The 20,752-nt window shown below is 40.4% G+C and overlaps 1 protein-coding gene across 6 annotated transcripts in view; it reads left to right on the top strand.

Moving 5' to 3' along the window:
- Nucleotides 1-16,909, top strand: part of myo1b (myosin IB) — a 35,393-nt gene extending 18,484 nt beyond the window's left edge. For 2 of the 6 annotated variants that reach the window (XM_077616463.1, XM_077616462.1), the window contains exons 9-32: nucleotides 571-674; nucleotides 1,010-1,157; nucleotides 1,545-1,663; nucleotides 2,021-2,107; nucleotides 2,392-2,457; nucleotides 4,165-4,269; nucleotides 5,330-5,392; nucleotides 5,486-5,686; nucleotides 6,241-6,467; nucleotides 6,537-6,737; nucleotides 7,800-7,893; nucleotides 8,409-8,558; nucleotides 8,665-8,733; nucleotides 8,842-8,928; nucleotides 9,162-9,248; nucleotides 9,867-9,953; nucleotides 11,155-11,241; nucleotides 12,385-12,459; nucleotides 12,533-12,667; nucleotides 13,303-13,409; nucleotides 13,490-13,622; nucleotides 13,766-13,918; nucleotides 14,012-14,145; nucleotides 14,948-16,909. In XM_077616463.1, coding sequence (XP_077472589.1) covers nucleotides 571-674; nucleotides 1,010-1,157; nucleotides 1,545-1,663; nucleotides 2,021-2,107; nucleotides 2,392-2,457; nucleotides 4,165-4,269; nucleotides 5,330-5,392; nucleotides 5,486-5,686; nucleotides 6,241-6,467; nucleotides 6,537-6,737; nucleotides 7,800-7,893; nucleotides 8,409-8,558; nucleotides 8,665-8,733; nucleotides 8,842-8,928; nucleotides 9,162-9,248; nucleotides 9,867-9,953; nucleotides 11,155-11,241; nucleotides 12,385-12,459; nucleotides 12,533-12,667; nucleotides 13,303-13,409; nucleotides 13,490-13,622; nucleotides 13,766-13,918; nucleotides 14,012-14,145; nucleotides 14,948-15,080 — 2,852 coding nt within the window. In that variant the 3' untranslated portion in view covers nucleotides 15,081-16,909. The remainder of the gene's footprint in view (nucleotides 1-570; nucleotides 675-1,009; nucleotides 1,158-1,544; nucleotides 1,664-2,020; nucleotides 2,108-2,391; nucleotides 2,458-4,164; nucleotides 4,270-5,329; nucleotides 5,393-5,485; nucleotides 5,687-6,240; nucleotides 6,468-6,536; nucleotides 6,738-7,799; nucleotides 7,894-8,408; nucleotides 8,559-8,664; nucleotides 8,734-8,841; nucleotides 8,929-9,161; nucleotides 9,249-9,866; nucleotides 9,954-11,154; nucleotides 11,242-12,384; nucleotides 12,460-12,532; nucleotides 12,668-13,302; nucleotides 13,410-13,489; nucleotides 13,623-13,765; nucleotides 13,919-14,011; nucleotides 14,146-14,947) is intronic. The other 4 variants (XM_077616464.1, XM_077616465.1, XM_077616466.1 and 1 more) reach the window with 4 other exon arrangements.
- Nucleotides 16,910-20,752: the final 3,843 nt, after the last annotated feature.

The following is a 20,752-nucleotide window of genomic DNA, read 5'->3' as shown; positions in this document are numbered from 1 at the left end:
AATATGTATAGCCAGTTTAGGGAAATGTAGTTTTGGAAGGAGTAATAAATATTTACAATTTAAAAATAAAAGTTTAACTTGGTTCATTTAACAAAGTGACACACGACGAGAACTGCTGTAACATTACTAAAGCAGCGGTGTTATTTTGAAAGTCTTGAGACTTACAAGTATTTTGATGTTTTTATTGTGACAGTAATCTTTTTCAAAGCATCTAGAGAAAAATGTCCATAGTTTCCTTTTTTTCTTCTCCTCTTTCATAAGCCAATCCAGAGTGATAGTTATCAAATTTAAGTTGAAAGCTGTTCTCTTCATTGCAACATACCTCAATCAGTCATCAGTAGTAGAATCATATAAAAAATGAGATTGCAAAGAAATATACTACTCCTCAAACAAAAGTGACTACACATGGAATCTGGTTGCAAGTGCTTTCTCTTTTGACTCATCGACACAGAAAATGGCGGTCAAAAATCAAGTGATGTTGCAATCAATCCCCCTCCTTGACAGCTAGATTCTCTTTTCACTTTCATTACTTGAAGAGCTGTAATTGACAACCCTTTTTCTCCTTAACAGAGAAACTGAAGCTTGACCGAGATTTCAGCAAATACAACTACTTGAGCCTGGATTCTGCCGTGGTCACTGGGTTGGATGACGCCACCAGCTTCAGAACAGTCAAAGTGAGTACAGCAATTGGCATTCAACTCAGACTGTAACAACATCCCACTGAGCACGATAAATAGTAAGGAAGTATTGAGAATCGACGCAGTTGGATTTCTTATCTTACAATAACTGATGCAATAAAGATTGGGAAAAAAACTGTGAACAATGGACCAATATATACACTTTACATCCCATCCAAGCATTTCATCTCAGCACAAGATTAGTTACGTAATAAAAGCAAATTCAAGTCCGTTTTTTTACACCTTCACCATGGAATTACAGCTTACCTTCTGTTCTGTTCAGGGTGATTAAACATTTTCTAATCAGACTCATTTTATTTCCTTACCCCCAGAATGCAATGCAGATTGTGGGCTTCATGGAGGATGAGGTCCTGTCGGTGCTGGAGCTGGTGGCAGCTGTCCTGAAGCTCGGCAACATCGAGTTCAAGCCCGAGTCGCGATTAAACGGCACAGACGAGAGTCGCGTCAAAGATAAAAATGGTACGGAGTTAACAGCAGGTTGATGTTGGAAATGTTTCTTCTTGTTTGATCATTCGTAATTACTTTCACAAGTAACCAAATGACTCCCTATTGGTGCTTTCAAAATGTCATCTAATTTCTGCGTACTAAATATACATTACACTCTAATTGCTTATAGTGGACACAGCTGCTTATCTTCTGATATTGCTTATACACATTTCTGCTTGAGGCCTAGGATAGTATATTTTACTTTTGTAGGAATTTAAAAAAAAAATTCCTGGGGTGAATGAAACTGTCTCTTTAAAAAAAATGCCACATGGCGTTCCCGATGGGAAAATAAACAGAACATTTGCTGCCGGCCTTGTTTTTTTGTGTAGTTTTGACTTTTTTGCATTCGGATGTGTGCAGATTTAAAAGAGATGTGTGAGCTACTGGGGATCGAACAGACGGTTTTGGAAAGAGCTTTCAGCTACCGAACCGTCGAGGCAAAAGTGGAGAAGGTGTCAACTACCTTGAATGTGGCCCAGGTAAGAAGGAAGGTTAAGCATGTGAATGTCCCACTTAGACGCCCACATACTTGCTCACTTTGCTGCGCTTCATGACCTGCCACCTCTCATACATGTCAATGTTACACAAAAACGTTTTAATTATAGATGAAGAGTATTCCTCTTGGAAATGTATATGTGGGTCGTATTTTAAGGGTTAGTGTGTTCACTAAAGTGCTGCTTGTATATGGACTTTGTCAAGCTGCCATTTTGAACAAAACTGTATTGGGCCTTAGCCTTTTTTGTGTTCGTTTGTGTTTTTTATTTTTTTACCTCTTTTTTATTTATTTACCTTTTTTCTCTTTAAATTAGCCTGATGTACTGTATTTTTCTTTGCAGGCCTACTATGCCCGAGATGCCCTTGCCAAAAACCTCTACACCCGTCTCTTTAGCTGGCTTGTTACTAGAATCAATGAAAGCATAAAAGTAAGATGTATTATCTATTTCATTTTCTGTGATTTTTGAAATGTCACTTTTGGGCAGAAATTCAATTTGTCCAAATAAGGTCAAATTATTATTTATTTTTTAACAAATTCAACTCATTTACTGTTTGAGTCTCTATATTCATTTTGTAGCTCTCTTATTTTCAGAGAATTTGTCATTTTGCAGACTAAAGAATTCCACCCAACTCCGCTGATTTATGATTCATGTGCATAAGACTGTCATCACATCACTTTTCCTCTAACGCTGACAAATCTGTCCACCTGCAGGCACAACCCAAAACCCGCCACAAGGTCATGGGCGTCTTGGACATTTACGGCTTTGAGATATTCGAGGTAGGAGAAACGAAATCGTTATGTTTTTCTGTCTTAGTCTCATAAGGATGGAATCTGGCCACCCTTCCATTTGAGCAGCTTGAAAAGGATTTTGTCCCAGGCTGTTGTGCTGGCACACCTGTGACGAGCTTATCATCACAACTGTGGGCTGATAAAAGCATATTCATATTGGATTAGTTCAGCTTTACTGCTCTCGGAAGTAAAATCCTCTTTTGTCGCATGTTGCGTTCAACACTAATATCTGCATGGCACAGTCGGATAAAAAAAACTCAACTTGAAGACACTGATCAATAAACAAGTTGTGCAATGGATACATTGTTGGGGTTTTAATTAGGCGTGGATATTTTGCTGTCGTCACATTGTAAACATTGGCCAGAACAAGGCTATTGACAGCCGGATTTGTAAAAAAAAAAAACGAGCAATCTTTCGAAATATTATAGATTATTCGCATTCAAAAACCCGATTGAGGTAAAATATATCATGTTTTCACTCTTCTTTTTTCGTCACTTTCACAGCAAGCGTATAATCACGCCGCCGCCATCCAGAGTTCGACTGTGGAATGACAGCCAAAATAGATTGAAGCCAATTCATTCATTGCTCGACACTGGTGGTGATAGATATAACAATAGTTGTTCTAAAAATGAACCATTTTTCCATTGACCTCTTATTAATTTTGCTTTATTACCATTTGCATCACTGAAACAAAGGGCAGACTTTAACAATATTTTAGTTTCGGACATTACGATGGTTTCTTAGTTTGTGTACGTATATCTAACTGAATTGAAGTGTGAGAGATTCGTAGTGCCGTTTCCGAATAAATGTAGTTGCCCGAATACCCCCATTCATGTCTTTTGTCATGCCACTTCTCATTCATTTCACTTACTCTCAAGCCATTCCTCTCCTCTTGACTGTTGTATTGTGTCTTGGTCACCAGAATGCAGTAAGTAACACCAGCCCGCTGTGTGCTGTGCTTCCCGCATGCTCTCATCCTCCTAATTATGCCGCGCTTACTAAAAGACCTTTGAAGAGTGTGCTAAGCTGCCACATGACTTTAAAGAAGCAAACTAACATTTGCATTAGTTGGTCATTGGCATCTATTGTGTGGTTTCCCTGCAAATAGAAGATTGGTTTGTGAGATTTTCTTTTCTGAAAATTCTGATTTCAGCCTTGTTTGCTGCCACTCACCTTGCTTTGCTATCAAACAAGCCAGTGCATTTTAGCGGTGAAGGTGACTGCACTTTGTAAAGGGAAATGGGAAATGCATTGAAAAGCAGGTTACTTTATTTATTTTTCGCTTTGTCTTCCCATTTCCTTGTCATTGAGAAACCTTGCGGTGCCCTTCACTTGTTCGCTCTCACACCAAATGCACTTCTAACCATTTTATTGCTTTAGCAAATAATGTTTCACCCAACAGGCAGCATGATTAAGACATCTGCCAGGAAGTATGACGTGCCATTCAATGGGTCATAATTGACCACAGTTATAATTGCCTGTAAATGTTTAACACGCATATCAGAGTGGTTCCTTGTTAATTCATCCCATCTGCTTTTCAATAGGATGTGGAATAGTAGTTGTAGTTCACTGTTTACTTTGCATAGGCAGCCCATTTTAGGATTGGCTAATATTATTAGAGGAAAAATGGCATTGTAACCAAACATGTTCACATTTTTAGTATTAGTAAATAAGAATATCTCCGTGTTTGTACAGGATAACAGCTTTGAACAGTTCATCATCAATTACTGCAATGAGAAGTTGCAGCAGATCTTCATCGAGCTGACCTTGCGTGAGGAGCAGGAGGAGTACATCAGAGAGGCAAGTTATCAAAAGACATTTAATCCATACATATTCGCCATCTCTTGAGATCAGGTGCCCAAGTGTTGCCATGCCTCATTTTAAAAGTATCATCCACACGTCTTTGTAAATACAGTTACAGTTTACAAATGGCAAAAACATTGAACAAAAATGACCTAGAGAACAGTGACAATTCATGGTATATTTCTGGAATACAATGCTGTTGACTAAACACATACATTCTAATTTGACTTAATTTTACAATTAATGAATTAAACTTTTGCCAGAGACATTCGGTTCAAAGGTCAATATTTTTTTTTACATGAAGGCCAGGTACTTTTTGATTGATATTTTTCCATTATAAATATCACTACTCAGAAAATGTCTCTGTCCTTTTTGTTTTATGATCTTAAGGATTGCGTGAGGAGGCTAATCAGGAAGAGCAATATGACTTAAACTGTATTATTTTGTTGTCTGGCCCAAATTAATTACTGTTCTTTCAATTTACGCAACCCTCCCTCCCCCAATCCACCACAAGAAAATGATCCCCGTTGTGGACTGTCAAGATCTGCTTGTTTTCAAAGCCTTGTGTGCATGAGTGCTGACCCCTAAACTCCGTCCCTACAAACACTAGCGCTCATATTCTGGCCTCTCTCCAGTGTGCAGCCTGGGAAAATACCACAGGCCCCGTCAACAGAAGAGAGTCGCACCAATCCGAATTTTGCTGATCGTCCATCAGTAGGAGCCGCGCCTGCTTTGCAGCGCCCCCGCCCTCAATATATCTGTCACATTGCTTACATCAACTAAAGCTGTTCCCAGCCCATTAGTTGCTGTGATTTAGAGAGCCACAAAAGCAGCAGGTTTTGCTGTTGCTTGGAAATGTGATGTTGTCCCCAAAGTAACAATACAGCAAGGTTACAATCCCCCCCACTTTTTTCCCATACGGATATTGTTTACTCTAATGTAATGGAAAGCATGTTGGGAGGAATGTTCTTTTTTGTGACTGTAATTAAATCCTTTTTTGTTTTTGTTTTTTGTTGTCCAGCCATTTAAAGTCGACCTCAATTTCCTTTTGTTGCAGGGCATCGAGTGGACTAACATTGAATATTTCAACAATGCCATTATCTGTGACCTCATTGAGAATGTAAGTCATATTCTCACTGTATGGTCCGTGTGATTATTTTTCTTGAGTGTTTCAATGGAATGCCAACCCGCTTTTTGGTCTGTTTACCACCAGAACCAAAACGGCATCATGGCGATGTTGGATGAAGAGTGCCTTCGTCCCGGAACCGTGACGGACGACACATTTCTCGATAAACTCAACACCATCTGTGCCGAGCACCAACATTTTGAGAGCCGTCTGAGCAAAAATTCAAAGTTCCTCACCGACCACAGCTTGCCTCACAGCTGCTTCCGCATCCAGCACTATGCCGGCAAGGTACTGGATGGGGAAACTACGAGTGATGGGGTGCTTTTCAGCTTTGAAATCGCTATTGAAAGTGATGCCAATTAAGTTGCTGTAACTAATTAGGCAAAGGACTAAGCCTGCTGTATCAAATTAATATTCTTTGCGTGGCACATAGTTGTTATGGGGCCGTAATGACTAACAAAAAATGACTAAAAAAGCATTTTCTTTTTTTTTTTAAATACAATTTTGTCCAGAAAAATTTAGACATTTATTTAAAAAATGTGTAAAAGTGTGTGTATAGATGATTTTTTTCTCTTTAATCTTTGGACAAAAAAAGTGGTCTAAAATTTTTAGGAGAACATAGTTATATGAACTGTTATTTCCCCCTTTGTTTTGCCGGATGCAGAAGTCAAAGAATGACATTTTTTTATGTATAACTTATGCTATAACCTTAAATTGCATTACAATTTTTTTGCTGCGATTTAGTTGCACAGAAAACAACACATTTTTAATTTTTGAAAATGACTGAGATTTACATGTGCCTAAACCAAAAAGAAAATAATAATGAATCCCTTTGTGTCAAGGTGCTGTACTGCGTTGAAGGCTTTGTGGACAAGAACAACGACCTACTTTATCGGGACTTGTCGCAAGCCATGTATAAGGCCAGCCACAGTCTGATCAAACTGCTGTTCCCTGAGGGGAACCCTGGCAAAGTCAACCTCAAACGACCGCCCACTGCCGGCTCCCAGTTCAAAGCATCAGTGGGCACTTTAATGAGGAACCTTCAGACCAAGAACCCCAACTACATCCGGTAGCTCTTCTGTGCGTGCGCCAACAAATCTTTAACAATGCAGCTTTCGTAACCTTGCTGTGTATCCAGGTGCATCAAGCCAAATGATAAGAAGGCAGCTCACATCTTTACGGAATCGCTGGTTTGCCACCAAGTGAACTACTTAGGCCTGATGGAGAACGTGCGCGTACGAAGAGCCGGTTACGCCTTCCGCCAGGCGTACGAGCCTTGCCTGGAGCGCTACAAAATGCTTTGCAAACGGACGTGGCCACATTGGAGAGGGCCTGCCAGGTAATGGTCATGTTTATTCACCGCTAGTAGTTATCAGGCAGGGCGAGGGGCGGGCATAGGGCCCCCGTTAGCGAGACCTTTGTCAGAACCCCACGGAGGCTTTCAGTTGAAATGAGCAGCAGTGGACTTTAAATCTAGTCAGTGAGCTTATAGCTACTCCCGGCGGAAAGAGCGTGTGATCGCCGCTAATAGGCGGTCGTTGGAGTGGTCAGCTCCCAGGTGGGATTGTGTGCAGCTGCAAGATGAGGAATCTGCTTAGACTTGTATAATGACGCATAATGTTTCCTGAGAATGCATTGTTTTAAAAGGGAAGGCACATTTTCTCCTAACTTATCATGCAGAACATTAGTCACAATTTTTATCTATGTTGGCAAATGGTTAAGTGTGAAATGCAGGTGCCCCCCAGTGTTATGGGAAACAATCACCAACTGCAGTTTGGTTGGATTCCGTCATTAACTTTCATGTTCACTTCCGCTGACGAGTATATCGGTTTATTAGGTTTGAATGGCAAGCTAGGAAATAATCATTCTTCCCTACCATGGTTTTTTTCTATCTAATAACTGCTGTCTTTTAATGCATTTGGCTTTCAGCCCTTCCTGTGTGAATGGATTGGATCTTTATTGCCGTCAATGAAAACAATTGAACGGTGTTGTAAGATGCTTAAAACGTATTAATTTATGGAAACTATCTTGAATATCTGCGTGTAGAGAAGTTTGTTATTTTGCAGCGACAATTCACGGCACATTTTCTCAGGGTGTGAATAGGCATATTTCATAGAGCCTCACTCAGCGCTCTCACATAAGCACATACATTACACTGCTTACTGCTCAAATGGAACGGTCCCCTCTCGACACAAAAACATGCAGAGGCATTTTGTTATCAGTCTTTGCCTTCCATATCAAGCAGTCTCATGCCGGGCCCGCTTTGCTGCTAAATTACATTCCTATCTCGGCATACACTCTCTTTCGTCACTATTTTTTTTGCTTCTGTTCATTTGTAATATGGTCACTCTGCTTCATATACAACAAGCTTTTTTTAACATATTTTTTTTTTATCCCATAGGGAGGGAGTCGAAGTCCTTATGGCAGATCTTCAAGTCCCAACTGATGAATTTTCTTATGGCCGCTCGAAAATCTTCATCAGGAATCCACGGACGGTATTTTTTTTTGTCCTTTGCCATATGTTCGTGATTGTTAAAAGGTCGTTCTCTGTTGTTTTTACATAATGTTTGTGTAAGGGGGTGGTGCCCCACACACATACAGACAGGCACACTTAATGTATCGCCTTCAACCAAACACATGCTTCCGTTTAGCCGTCGCGTCTTGCATGGGAAATGAACATCTTGACTTGCCACTTTAACTGCTCGAGCGTGCGGCATTTTATGGCTTTCATGTCCACCTAAATTCTTGGAAACGTGTTGTTTCAATGTAATCACGGAAGTTACATAACATGCCTCATCTTTTAGATATCTGCATTTGGGGACAAAGCGGTAGAACTGCATTGTTTTCCCTTGAGAAGGTGGCACATGGACTTTGTCCTTGATATCACTGAATCAATATTTGTTCTGAGATAACCCTTCCTCCCGTCTAATGAAGATGGGGGAAGGATATTGGCCTTTTTAAAAGTGAAAAACAATAGAAGTTAATTGTGTTCTTTTCATTTTCCTTCCAGCTTTTCTTCTTAGAAGAAAGGAGGAGGCAATGCCTGCAAGACCTGGCTACGCTCATTCAGAAAATCTACCGTGGCTGGAAGTGTTGCACTCATTTTTTGTTGCTGAAAAAGAGTCAGATTGTGGTGGCGGCATGGTACCGTCGCTATGCGGTAAGAAGTATGCATTCACATTTGCAATGTGGAAACAATACACGTCATCTATTGCGGCGTTAAAGTGTTAACAGGTGCTCTATTGTTGTTCTTTGTCAACTAATAGCAACAAAAGAAATACCAGAAGATCAAGAGCGCCACCACTGTCGTGCAGTCGTACACTCGAGGATGGCAGGTGGGCTTTCATCTTACTTTTGTTTGCCGTTGGTTTTGTTCTGATTCATTCATTGTATGTACCGCTTATCATCACAAGGGTGACGTTCAAATGAAATCTTTTTGTTAGGCACGCAAACTGTTGAGAGAGCTGAAACATCAGAAAAAGTGCGAGGAGGCGGTGACCACCATTGCAGCTTACTGGCACGGCACTCAGGTACGCCTGCATTTATTGTCGTTTCGTGTCAACAGATTGCAAGCTCAAGGCCCTTTCATCGTCCCGAGCACTTCTACGGAACTGTTCTTTCTCTCTAATGCGTTTGAAGCTGCCTCTTCTGCCCAACACGTCAGCGCTACTCGGCTTTGTCTTGACTTTTTGGTGGATTTGTTCTTTTCCCTTCTTGTCACGCTCTCTCCTCTTTCCTACCTAACGTCGCCACGTCCCTCCAGGCTCGAATGGAGCTGCGACGTCTAAAACAAGAAGTGCGGAATAAACATGCTGTGACACTTATTTGGGCATACTGGCAGGGAACCAAGGTATTTGCACCCGCTTGTTCTGTAGTGTGTAGCTGTCTCGGCTGTCTTGTCATGCCTAACAACCATTACGTGAAGTGAAACTGCCCTTTAGCTTTTTTTCGTAACACTCACTCAGCGTCCTCTGTTATCACTCGCCCTAGTTTGTCATGCTCTGTGATGTAAAGGATACATTACATCAATTCCTAAATGGTGTGATATCTTTCAAAGTGAAAAATTATATGTACATGTACATTATCTCCACTTTAACGTATCATGACGAACCTCTCATCTCAATATTGAAGTTCCAATGATACATTGGCAAAAGCAAAGGTGCTCAAATAGAATACGCTAAGGCTAATGGTGCTTGGTTGGGAAGGATCTATGTCTTATCAGTGTTTACATTATCAGTCATATCAGTCATATCAGTCACGGTATTATCATATTCCAAAGTCTCCAATCCCACGGATAGGAGATTCTTTGATAACTTTTTGTGAGGTATTTGCTCTAGACAGATCATTTCATCACCCTGTGTGTCTGTTTTTGTCCTTTATTAACCTGGTTCCAAAAGTCATGACGTTTATGGACAAATTGAATGACCTGTGACTGAATTTTTCCACAATTGCCACCGCTTTCTGTCAGGCACGAAGGGAGTTGCGTCAGCTGAAGGAAGAGGCAAGGAATAAACGCGCCGTTTCGGTCATTTGGGCCGCCTGGCAAGGCACCAAGGTATTTGGGAGGCCTGTCAGATTGACTTATTGATTGGTCGCCTCCATTAACATCACCCACAAAAACAACTCCCCATGTCATCATATCAATATGATTTTTTTTTAACTCATCCCACCAACCCAACAGAAGTGTTTTGCACACCCTTGTTCAAATGCCAGGTTTTAGTCACATTAAAAAAGGAGAGCAATATAATTCATTTCATACCATTTTAACATCATTGTGACTTCTGACCTGCTTAGTCTTTTTAATTTTGTGACATAACAGGAGAAAAATACTAATGTCAAGAATCCTCAAAGTTGTTTAGGTGACTTTCAATGAGTAAATCGTCTTTCGAAATTTTATGCTTTTATTTAAGTAGATCTTTTTATTGCCCCTTTTTGTCATTCTGCTGCACTGTGATGTGAGTGCTTGTTATAATTTGATTAAAAGTGATAAATGAGCAGCTATTACTTGGGTAAAATAAGTCTTGTGGACAGGAAATGTTAGTTTTCATTTTTGGCAGCCCCAAAACGTAAAAATGTGCATTTTGTGCCCGAGTAGTGTTGCTAGCAAATGAATAATAGATCAACATCGACCGTTTTATGGCAGGTTTATTGTTTAACTTCAATTATTCATTGGATTGTGCGTTAGATATTGGTGTCAAAACCCTATCTTACCCTCAACTGGAACCGTGCTCAGCTGAGCTGGTGTCATTGTTAGCACAGGCATTTGAACAGGGATGTTTTGACTTTTTATTTCTTGATATTTAGTGTTTTCAGCAGAGTTTCATTGACACTAAGCCCTGCATGCTGTGTGTTGCCTGGACCGCATGCTAACTTTCCCGTGTAGCCAATGCATGTTTTGCCTTTGCATTGCTGTGCTGCCGACATATTTCTCCACAGGAAGTTTGAAAGCCTTCAGGTGATATTTTCTCTCACATTCTCTCTCCACGACAAAAATCCTAATTTCTTTTATAGAAACTCCTGAGAAAATAATTGAATGTCATAAAGTGTTTCTTTCTGAAGGGTGAAGGGTTTGCCCTCAACGTGGGTTTGTGTGTAGTGTGCGTGTGTGTTTGCAGTGTTTGATGTCTGCTTACTTTGGGCATCTTGATGTCGCCCTCTTCTTCTGCTCATCTACTCTTGCTTGGTTTTTTTGTTTTTTTTCCCACCCTCTTCCCTACCTTCCCCTTGTTATATGTCCTGGCCCATCCCACAAACAGGCTCGCAGGGAGCTGAGGAGATTGAAGGAAGAAGCCAGGCGTAAGCATGCCGTCGCTGTGATTTGGGCCTGCTGGCAGGGACTAAAGGTACCGAGAAGCCCTCAGGCCGAATCATCACCGACCGAGCCTCCCGACTACTAACAGAACCCCCACCATCTTTGCTCATGTCTTCTTCAGTTGTCTCCATTCCAATTCAGGAAGCCGGTCTCTGCCTAGTGTCGACATTGCACTTTATTCCGAATGGCATAAGTTTCATTGGTGTGCCGCCTTTTATGTATTGTAAAAAAACAAAACAAAAAAAGTTGGGGGTCATTCTAGAATTGGAGGACATTTGGCTTCAGAATTCTTGAAAAAAGACCCTTCACATCGGCTTTTATGATCGATGTACATCGATAATAAATAATAAACTGTCAAAGGCTTGATTAGCTCATCTTACAATGGTAATATTTGTATTACCCTTGGTTTACTCTAAAAATGCAGGTTTTTGTTTTTTTTTATCTTGGTTTACTCTAAAATGCAGGTTTTTGGTTTTTTTAGTCTTGGTTTTCTCTCAAAATGCAGGTGTTTGTTTTTTTTACTCTTGATTTACTCGAAAATGCAGGTTTTAGGATTTTTGTATGTGGATAATTTGAAGGATCTCCAATGCCCTCCAATTCTGGCATGACTCACCGTTGGCCGGCAGCTAAATTTTTACCTCATCTGCTCTTATTGACCGCAATAGTCGTACCTACCCAGTTGGACTGGGAGGACGTGTGGGCAATGAATGAGTAAAAATGTCAAAATGTTAGAGGAACGTCTAACTCACAGGGCTGAGGCCGTGTCCTGTTGCTGTCTTTTTGTCTATTCGACTAACCCCATGTAAAGTTGTTTTGTGTTTACCCTGTCCTTTCCTCTTCCTCTAGGTGTGCATTTAGTGTGTGACATTGTGGGGATTGTCTGAAAGTGTCCACGTGGACATCATTGCGGTGTTAATCTCTCATCATCCTAATTGTTCACCCAGCACACCACAACCCACTTTGCACCTGTTCACAACACACTTTGTCACTATTAAGGTCGGCGTAAAGGTTGTTTTGCCATAAATGCCATTAACTGTCCCATCGGGGGGATTTGTTTTGATGTAATTGCAGCGGCTCCGAGTGACTACTTTCATTTCTTCCCATCCGTTTCATGTCAAATGAAGGCACATCAGAAGATGATTTGTTTTTGTTTTTCTTTGCGTGTCTTTGATAGGTCCGCAGGGAGTACAGGAAATTCTTCAGGGCAAATGCAGGGAAAAAGATCTACAACTTCACCATACAGAGAATTGTGAGTCAATTGTCAAAAATGAGGAGCTGATAGGTTCAAGTCTTGAAAGACTTTAAGTGAATATCTTGTGCAGATGCAGAAATACTTTCTTGGTCTGAAGAAAACTTTGCCTTCAACGTCACCTATTGACAAGAACTGGTCTGCCCGGCCTTATCACTTCCTGGAAGGACCCCACACAGAACTAAAGACACTTTTCCATCTTTGGAGGGTGGGTAAAAAAAAAATACATTTAAGCCACGTGTCCTTAGCTCACTACTCGCCTTTCAAGTTTAAATGAATTGAACGTCTATCACAGGGGTAGGGAACCTATGGCTCGGGAGCCATATGTGGCTCTTTTGATAGGCTCTCCGCTTAAATGTGAAGTAAAATATGGTAACCGCTGTTGAGAGCTCAGTCCTGAATGCATCAGTAGGAGCGTTATGTGATCATTGTGGCGCCGACACTACTTCTAGTGCGGCTTTAAACATTAGATTCTTCTGCATGCATACTCCCATTGATTATCATTGATTAGCAACAGCGAGACAATGTTGTCAAAAGATCTCTGAGAACGTTTGTACTTTAAAAGTTGTGACATTACTACAAATAGCACACATTTTAGTGTATTTTTCCTTTTAAATTTTGAATATGGCTCTCAAGGAATAACATTTGAAAATATGAATTGTTTATGGCTCTCTCCGTCAAAAAGGTTCCCGACCCCTGGTCTATCACAATCAATTGCTTAACAGGCTGGTGGTGAATAATGCAAATAGGAATTGAATTCTAAATCTAGACCAAAACCAAAAAAAGTCTACAGAATATGAATCCCTTCTGTGAAATATTTTGCCCTTCCCTCTTTTTGCTCAGTGCAAGAAATACAGGAACCAGTTCACCGAGGAGAAAAAGGCGGTGTATGAAGAGAAGCTGGAGGCAAGTGAGATTTTCAAGGATAAAAAGTCTCTCTACCCAAGCAGGTATGGAAAAATTGTGTCGTTCTCCGTGTCCTTCACGCTGATGCTTGAGCAATATTGTACATGGGCGTGTTTTGCCTCAGCGTGAGCCAACCCTTCAAAGGAGACTACCTGGAGATCGGCAAGAACCCCAAGTACCAGAAACTCAATAGTTCAGTGGAGGAAAAGGTTCTGTTGGCAGATGTGGTCAACAAGATTAACAGAGCAAATGGCAAAGTAAGAAATATTTTGGCATCGGCTGCCTTTGGAAAGTGAAACGTTTCATTTTAAAGCCCACTTGTATTTTTTTTTTGCTACAGCTCATCATTTGGCTTTTTTTTTTCCCTTCTCCACCGTTTTAACCATCTTGTCGTCTTCAGGGAGCCACTCGTATCCTCTTGCTGACTAAGAAGAACGTCGTACTGGCAGACCAGAAAACGGGCCAGGTCAAGGCCAGCGTCGCTCTGCCGGACCTCACCAGCGTCTCGGTCAGCACGCAGAACGATGGTTTCTTTGCTCTCAAGCTCAAAGAGGTGAGGGCGACCAGACCAAAAAAAAAACTGAGTTGAATCAGTGTTGCGAAAAAGGGCTCACTGAGAGATGTTTGTCTTTTAACTTGTCCGCAGGGCTCAGCGTCAGCCGTCAAAGGAGACTTTTTACTCAGCAGCGAGCACTTGATCGAGACTATCACTAAAATCCACCACATCGGTTCCACTGCTTCCGACCAAGGAGAGCAGCTCAATGTCGACATCACGGACGAGTGAGTTCAGTCTGTTTTGTTTATATGGCAACAAAATGTAAATAAGCAAACCAAATATTTTGAGTATTTTGTTCCACTGCACACTGTAAAAAAATGTTAGGTTTACACAAAAAAGGCGTTGCAGCTGTGGTTATACTAAAACATAAAAAATAAATATACAATAAAAAGTCATGGTAATAGATCAGACAACCATCAAATAAATGTCGAAAGATGAAATGTTGTGCTTAGATGCACTAATGCTACTAAAAATGCTGTACGTGTAGAACATGGGTGTCCAAACTTTTCAAAAATCAAAGGATGCAAACGACAACTTGAAATCCCCTTTTAATTTGTTAAAACAGAGCATTGGAATGAGGTTAAAGTTTTTTTTATGAATGAATATTATCCACAAGAGTCATGAATAAATATAGCAACCAAGAAAACTCAATTTATCCCCTTGGATTATTTTATATATCCAGTAAGTTTATTTGTGCAAGACAAAATATCAATTCCTACACTGTTTTCCATGTATATGGTCATTAATATGTATTGACTCTTTATTAAATAAATCAAACTAAAACAGGTTCAAACCACACTTTCACAAGGGGTAGAATTAAAATTAAAAAAGGAAGCACAGTGATGTCACCACCATTTTGTGTAAATCAAGTTATTTACTGCATTTTGCTGTAGTTTTTTCATTTGAGTCATTTTTTACAGTGAAATTCGGGGAAATATAGCTGGCAGTATTCTTACCATGAAGTTTTAGTTTAGCACTTTTTTTTCATAATGCAAGCATCAACAGAACTTTATTTTTCCCCCTCAGGTTTTTGGTACAATTCAAGCAGGACAAAGTATGCGTCAAGTTCATCCAAGGAGCCCCCAAAAACGGCAACGGCGTTTCCTGCAAGCGCAAAAACAACCGTCTGCTGGAGGTGTCGGTACCGGCCTCAGCATAGTGACCAAACATTTTTTGCTAGATTGTTCTAATTCCAGACTGAAGTGAGTACCATTATCTTGCAGAATTACCGTGCAGTTATCTGACTTTTTTTTCCCCGCCCTCGACTATTGCTGCATCTTTTGTATCACTTTTTGTGGCAAAGAAAGCCTGGAATTGGTCTCGAGACTTTTGGTAAAAAGTTTCAATGATGTGAGATAATGGGCTGCATTTTTGTTCCCTTTTGGGTAAAGGTTAGTTCTACGTGCCACTTTTTTGCAACCAAGAAAAACCTAATCATAGGGAAAGAAATTTGCTAAAAAGCTTTAGTTGGTTTAGGAAGACTGCAGTCATCTTGCTATTTTTCTTCATTTTAGTAAAAGACTCTAGCCTTCAAATTGCGCTATGGAAATTCAGGAAAAAATCTTTTAGAAGTGCAAGAAAAAAGATGAAATGATGTTCTGAAAGCGACTCAAGCATTCGTATATTTGTAAATTTTAAGCCTGGAATTGGGTTGCATGCCAAAGAAACTTTGGAATTGTGTGCATAGATGGAAGATGGCTAACACTTTTGCAGCAAAGAAATTAGGGCTGGAGAAATGAGCTTACAATGCTGTTGAAATATGAGAAAATAACTAGCAGTCAGAGAATAGTTTTGCAAGTGTTGATGCTCACTCGGCCTGGAATGGCAACTTTAGTCCCCTGAAACAGCGGTAAGATAAGACGGTCCGAGCCCCGACTGGCCCCGACTCGTCCATTTCTAAGCCGCTTCGACTTGAAACGCGCGATGACTTGTGGGAGCTGTCGTGTCAGGAACTTTAAATACTGCACTTGCTTTTATACTTTGGTAAAACCAAAAAAAAACAAAAAAAAACCTGAGAATGATCAGAAAAAGAATTTGATTGTAAGCTGTATTATTTTCTTAACGGTTTAACTCAAAGGAAAAAGCCTGTGTGCTGTTTGAATTGTGAGATTATTGTAAAAGCAACGTTTTTTTTTCCTTCATTCTCCTATAATTCCGACGTGCCAACGACTTGTCACGTGGCGTGGATACGATCCCCTCTTAGTGATTGCCAAAAAAAAAAGTGAAGAAATGGGGACCACATTCGCATGCGGACGCTGCACACGTGATCAATACCTTTTTGGGGGGTTTTAACCCCCCTATTATAGCCAGTGTGTGATCCATGGCAAGCTTTATTTAATCCGCGACAAAACTCAAGCCATGGGGGTAAAATACCGACAAATACGAGACGGTACTCCGGCTCTCTGAGCTCGCGCGCTTCCCATTCCAAGCTTTCCCGTTTGATATTTCTTCCGTGTGCAATATTTGCTCTGTACTAATCGCTTTTTTGTTGTTTTTTACGCGGCTAAGCGGTAGTACGTGCCATCGGGCGCGGCCTTAAGCTGTGTGGCCTTCGCATGGACCAATCAGGGTCTCGCTATCCTCGGTTGTAAAAATTTCAGCTTTTTCAACTATAGTTTAAGCTGATTTTTTTTTTTTGCTGAAAATAACCAAACGCGACGAATCACAAGTTTGATCTAGTTTTCGGATATTCTGGAAGAGGAGTTGAGGAATATTGTTGAAAGGGAAATGTGGTTCGGTCCAGTACTTTGCTTTGTAGTGTGTACTTTTTGAATGTCACCTATGATGCTGAGACTACTCCTTTTTTGAGACGTTCGTTTCTCTTGTTTTTGCTCAATTCACATCTGTTCCTGGCTGTTTTGTGTCTACAGCCGCTTGTGTGCCTCAAAACGTTTTGTTCCTCGATACGGAACGCGTAAAAGTTTCAATGTAACATATACAAGCAATGTTGTTTTTTTAAATATTAAATAAAGATCAGTAATAAGTAAAGGTTAGCGTGGGGATGTGGTTTTTTTTGTGCTGTTATTTATGGCTCGGCTGTTGGTGTAATTTGCTCAGTGCACACGAAGGGACCGTGAATTAGTCTCGAGTGATGGATGGCCTTTTCGGATTATTTGGGTGCTTTCAGAAATATTTATTTCCAATTTTACCATATGCAATTTTATGCTGCACATTGCTTTTTCGGCCCCAAAAAAAATTTTGATCGGGAGAGTTTGGCTGGGAGGAAATCTGAATATTCTTGTGTTCAAATAGTTTTTAATGTAAATAAATAGTAAAATGTATTTACTTTCCATTTTGAAATGAAAAACCAACCATTAAAATATTTCAAATAGGAAAATAAATGTTTTCCCTTTCAAAGAGGAAAAACCAAGTATTTTTTTTTCCTTTTTTTCCCCAAATATTTTTAAAAATTGACATTTAAACCATCAAACTGAGAACGCTTACTCATTCTTAAATAGAAATGAATACAAAAATTCAGTTAAAAGATTAAAAGGAAGTTAATCTTTTTCTATTAAAAACTAAATAATAGATATACGAGTACATTTGCTATTTAGAGGCTCAAAAAAGGCCCTTCACTAGTTGGTTTAAATCTGTAAATGCTTTGCCGCACGTCATGATTCGAAATCAGCTCAAAACAAGATTTTATCCATATCCCAGAGAGACCCTCTGGGGATTTTAAGCCCTCCATACTATCAACAAGAGGCCCGTCCTGTCCTCCAAGCAAACTCCTGGTGGTTCATAACTAGACGAAGGGCCGGCCGGACAGCCCTTGGCCAGATGTTTTCCATCTTGTCCCGGGTTACATTCCGTGGCTGGCCGAGCCCCGACGGCAACGGGTCTCCGGGGAGCGGCCCTTTAGATTGAGCTGGTAAATATAGCCCGGCGCAAAGGAACTGGTTCCCACCGTTGCAGAGGTTGCAGAGGCTGGGAAAAGAAGGGGGAGACCATCGGCTGTCCCCACGCCCCCATTTTGCAATAGGGACAGTCCCAAAACCGGGGCTGCGCGATTGTTTCCTAAAGGGGATTGTGGCAATCCCAGAAAGGGCGATTATTTATTGGTACTATTCTAGTGTATATACCTCCAGCGACGAAGGAAATGGCTTGACAAATTGACTCTGGGTATTTGTTGGCCTTTGGTTCCATCGTGTGGAAAAGGACTGGCATTACAGTTGCTGATCCCTCCCTAAAAGTTGAAAGAGTTGTTGTTGTTGTACTATGTGAGCAAAACCACTAGAGGGTCTCCTCAATCTTTACTAGACTAAAAAGTATGAGTTTTATTTGTGTATTTCAACTTTTTTCATTAAATGGCTTTTTTTTTTTTTTTTTAAACATCCTCTTGTTCTTAACGCCTTTGTATGCCCTTGACAGAGAATAATGACTTTTTTTAATGTTTGATGAAGAATCAGTCAAATTTTACAATCTTCAAGCATCACCATTATTGCCAATATTATTAATTCATGATCCAGGTAAATATATTGTTCACAAAAATGTCTTTCCTTAAATGTTCTTTTTCTCATCTCATTTTCTGAACCGCTTTATCCTCATTAGGGTCGCAGGGGGTGCTGGAGCCTATCCCAGCTGACTCCAGGCCAGAGATGGGGGTCACCCTGAATTGGTGGTCAGCCAATTGTAGGGCACAAGGAGACAAAGGACAAACATTGACACTCCCATCCATACCTAGGGGCAATTTAGAGTGTCCAATGTGCCTACCATGCATGTTTTTGGAATTGAGTACCCACAGGAAACCCACACAAACTCCAAACAGATGGACATGACCTGGATTTAAACCCAGCGCTGTGAGGCCGTCGCACTGACCACTTGCGCCACCGGGCCGCTTGTTCAGGTCTTACAAATGAAATTGTGCCTTTTGTGCTTTTTGTTCTTGTTGTTGTTGAAAATGACCAACTTTTAAAATTGCATCATATGTGCATTCCTAAAACTCACTCTTGTTTTTATTTTTTTTGTACAGAATCGTGCTAAATCCAGTCGGCCCTTCAATTGAGGTGATTTTTTTTATTCTGTGACCACACTCACAAGTGGAAACATATTTCAAACAAACACATTTATTAGAACGTTAAAAAAATTTCAACATATATCAGTACATTCCTGTTTTCATTCTTCTTTAGTCAAATATACAGTGTCACACAAACTAGTGTTGCACCATCTTGTCCATGAACTCATCTGGAAAACCATTCATTGGAAAGGCAAGGAACACGGGACACACACAGAGTGTTATTACTTGGCCCTGGCATTATGCGAAAGAGACCCTGAAAAGGGGACGGCGGGGCAAAAGACTGAACGGACTTTGATTAATGACAGCAAGTGGGTGGTGGAGAGTTTGTGTCCCCACTCACCCTCATGTCACCAGCACACTCAATGGCTTCATCAATTTGTAGCCATTATCACATCAATATAAGCCAGAATGCCGGAAGGAGGGCCGTGTTTGGAGGGGGGGGTTAAAAAAAAATGTCGCACCATCTGTGGATTTTTGAACACGCTTTGAGCAAATAGCCATGGTTGTTCAAGTATTTCAGGCTTCGACCAAAAAGTAAAATACTGTCAGCAGAACCCAAATGAACAGCTGGACTTAACATCAGCGGTACACACAGGAGCGAACCCGTGTGATCGCACGCAGCTGTTAAGTCAACACGGAAAAGCAAATGGCTTCTCACACATCATTAGAAGCTTATCTGCTAACATTAGGCCTCGCACCAAGCACATGTGAACACTGAATTTAGGGACAAGAGTAATCGCCAACGAGTAGATAAGAAGGCGATTCGAAGTAAGACGGAGTGTACCCGGGTAATCATTTGTCATCAGTGAGTTTAGCTTTCCCACCGCAAAATTGTCGCCACAACGCTGACAGAAGGTTGGGAGCGACCAGAGCGAGAGAAGGTGTTGTTTAAGGATAGCAGCGCTCAATTATAGGGATTGAAATCTCCCCCCTCCTTCATATATCAAACGATGACAGCCCCTCCTCTAAACCTGTCCACTCTCTCTGTCAGCAGCAGCCGAGCTGATTCCCCCCAAATTAACCCCAACAAGGGACCCCTGCAACACGTTTTACTTAACCAGATGACCTTCATTTTAATCCTGGCATCCACTCGTGATAAATTACTTTAGACTTTTTTTGTGTCCTCAGAAATGTAGTTGACTGGAGCAAACATGAAAAGGCGTCAAATGTAAAATTCTCTAGAAATCTATTCATTTTATTTGAAGGAAAATGGATCTATCCTTTATCATACATTTAGTATCTTTATTCTTCAACTGGACGGAAAACACTAAAGCTCTAAGATGGAACCCTGTGGAACCTCATCAAACTAAATCTTCCATATTTTAAAGTTTTATCTGCATATTTTCTCAGCACAAAATATTTGTCTTTCTCTTCTGCTCTTGCTGGTTGTGATATTGATACTAGATGACATAAAGATACATACAACCTGCTACATCTACAACAGGGGGGTCAGACTCGGGTTGGTTCGCGGGCCATATTAACGTCAACTCGATTTCATGTGGGCCGGACCATTTTCGATAAACTTAGATAGACTTTTTATAAATGGATTAAAAGAACTAGATTAAAAGCCCTGAATATTCATTTTTTATAGATCTAAAACAATGTTTATTTTAGCTTTTTTTATATATATTTTTTTAGATTTTAGAAAAAGTTTTTCGAACTAAAAACACAGAAAAAAATGGATTACAAAATTACAATTATTGATTTAAAATGGGGAAAATCAGGAAATTTAATATACATCTATACTCTTCATTTTAATTTGATCCTAAAACAGAAAGTCGGCCCCCATGATTTACTTTCCCGGGCCACACAAAATG

This window comes from Stigmatopora argus, chromosome 13, assembly GCF_051989625.1.
Source record: "Stigmatopora argus isolate UIUO_Sarg chromosome 13, RoL_Sarg_1.0, whole genome shotgun sequence".
Classification (NCBI taxonomy): Eukaryota; Metazoa; Chordata; class Actinopteri; order Syngnathiformes; family Syngnathidae; genus Stigmatopora; species Stigmatopora argus.
Note: the sequence above shows the minus strand (reverse complement) of the source record. Positions and strands in the feature narration are given on the sequence as shown.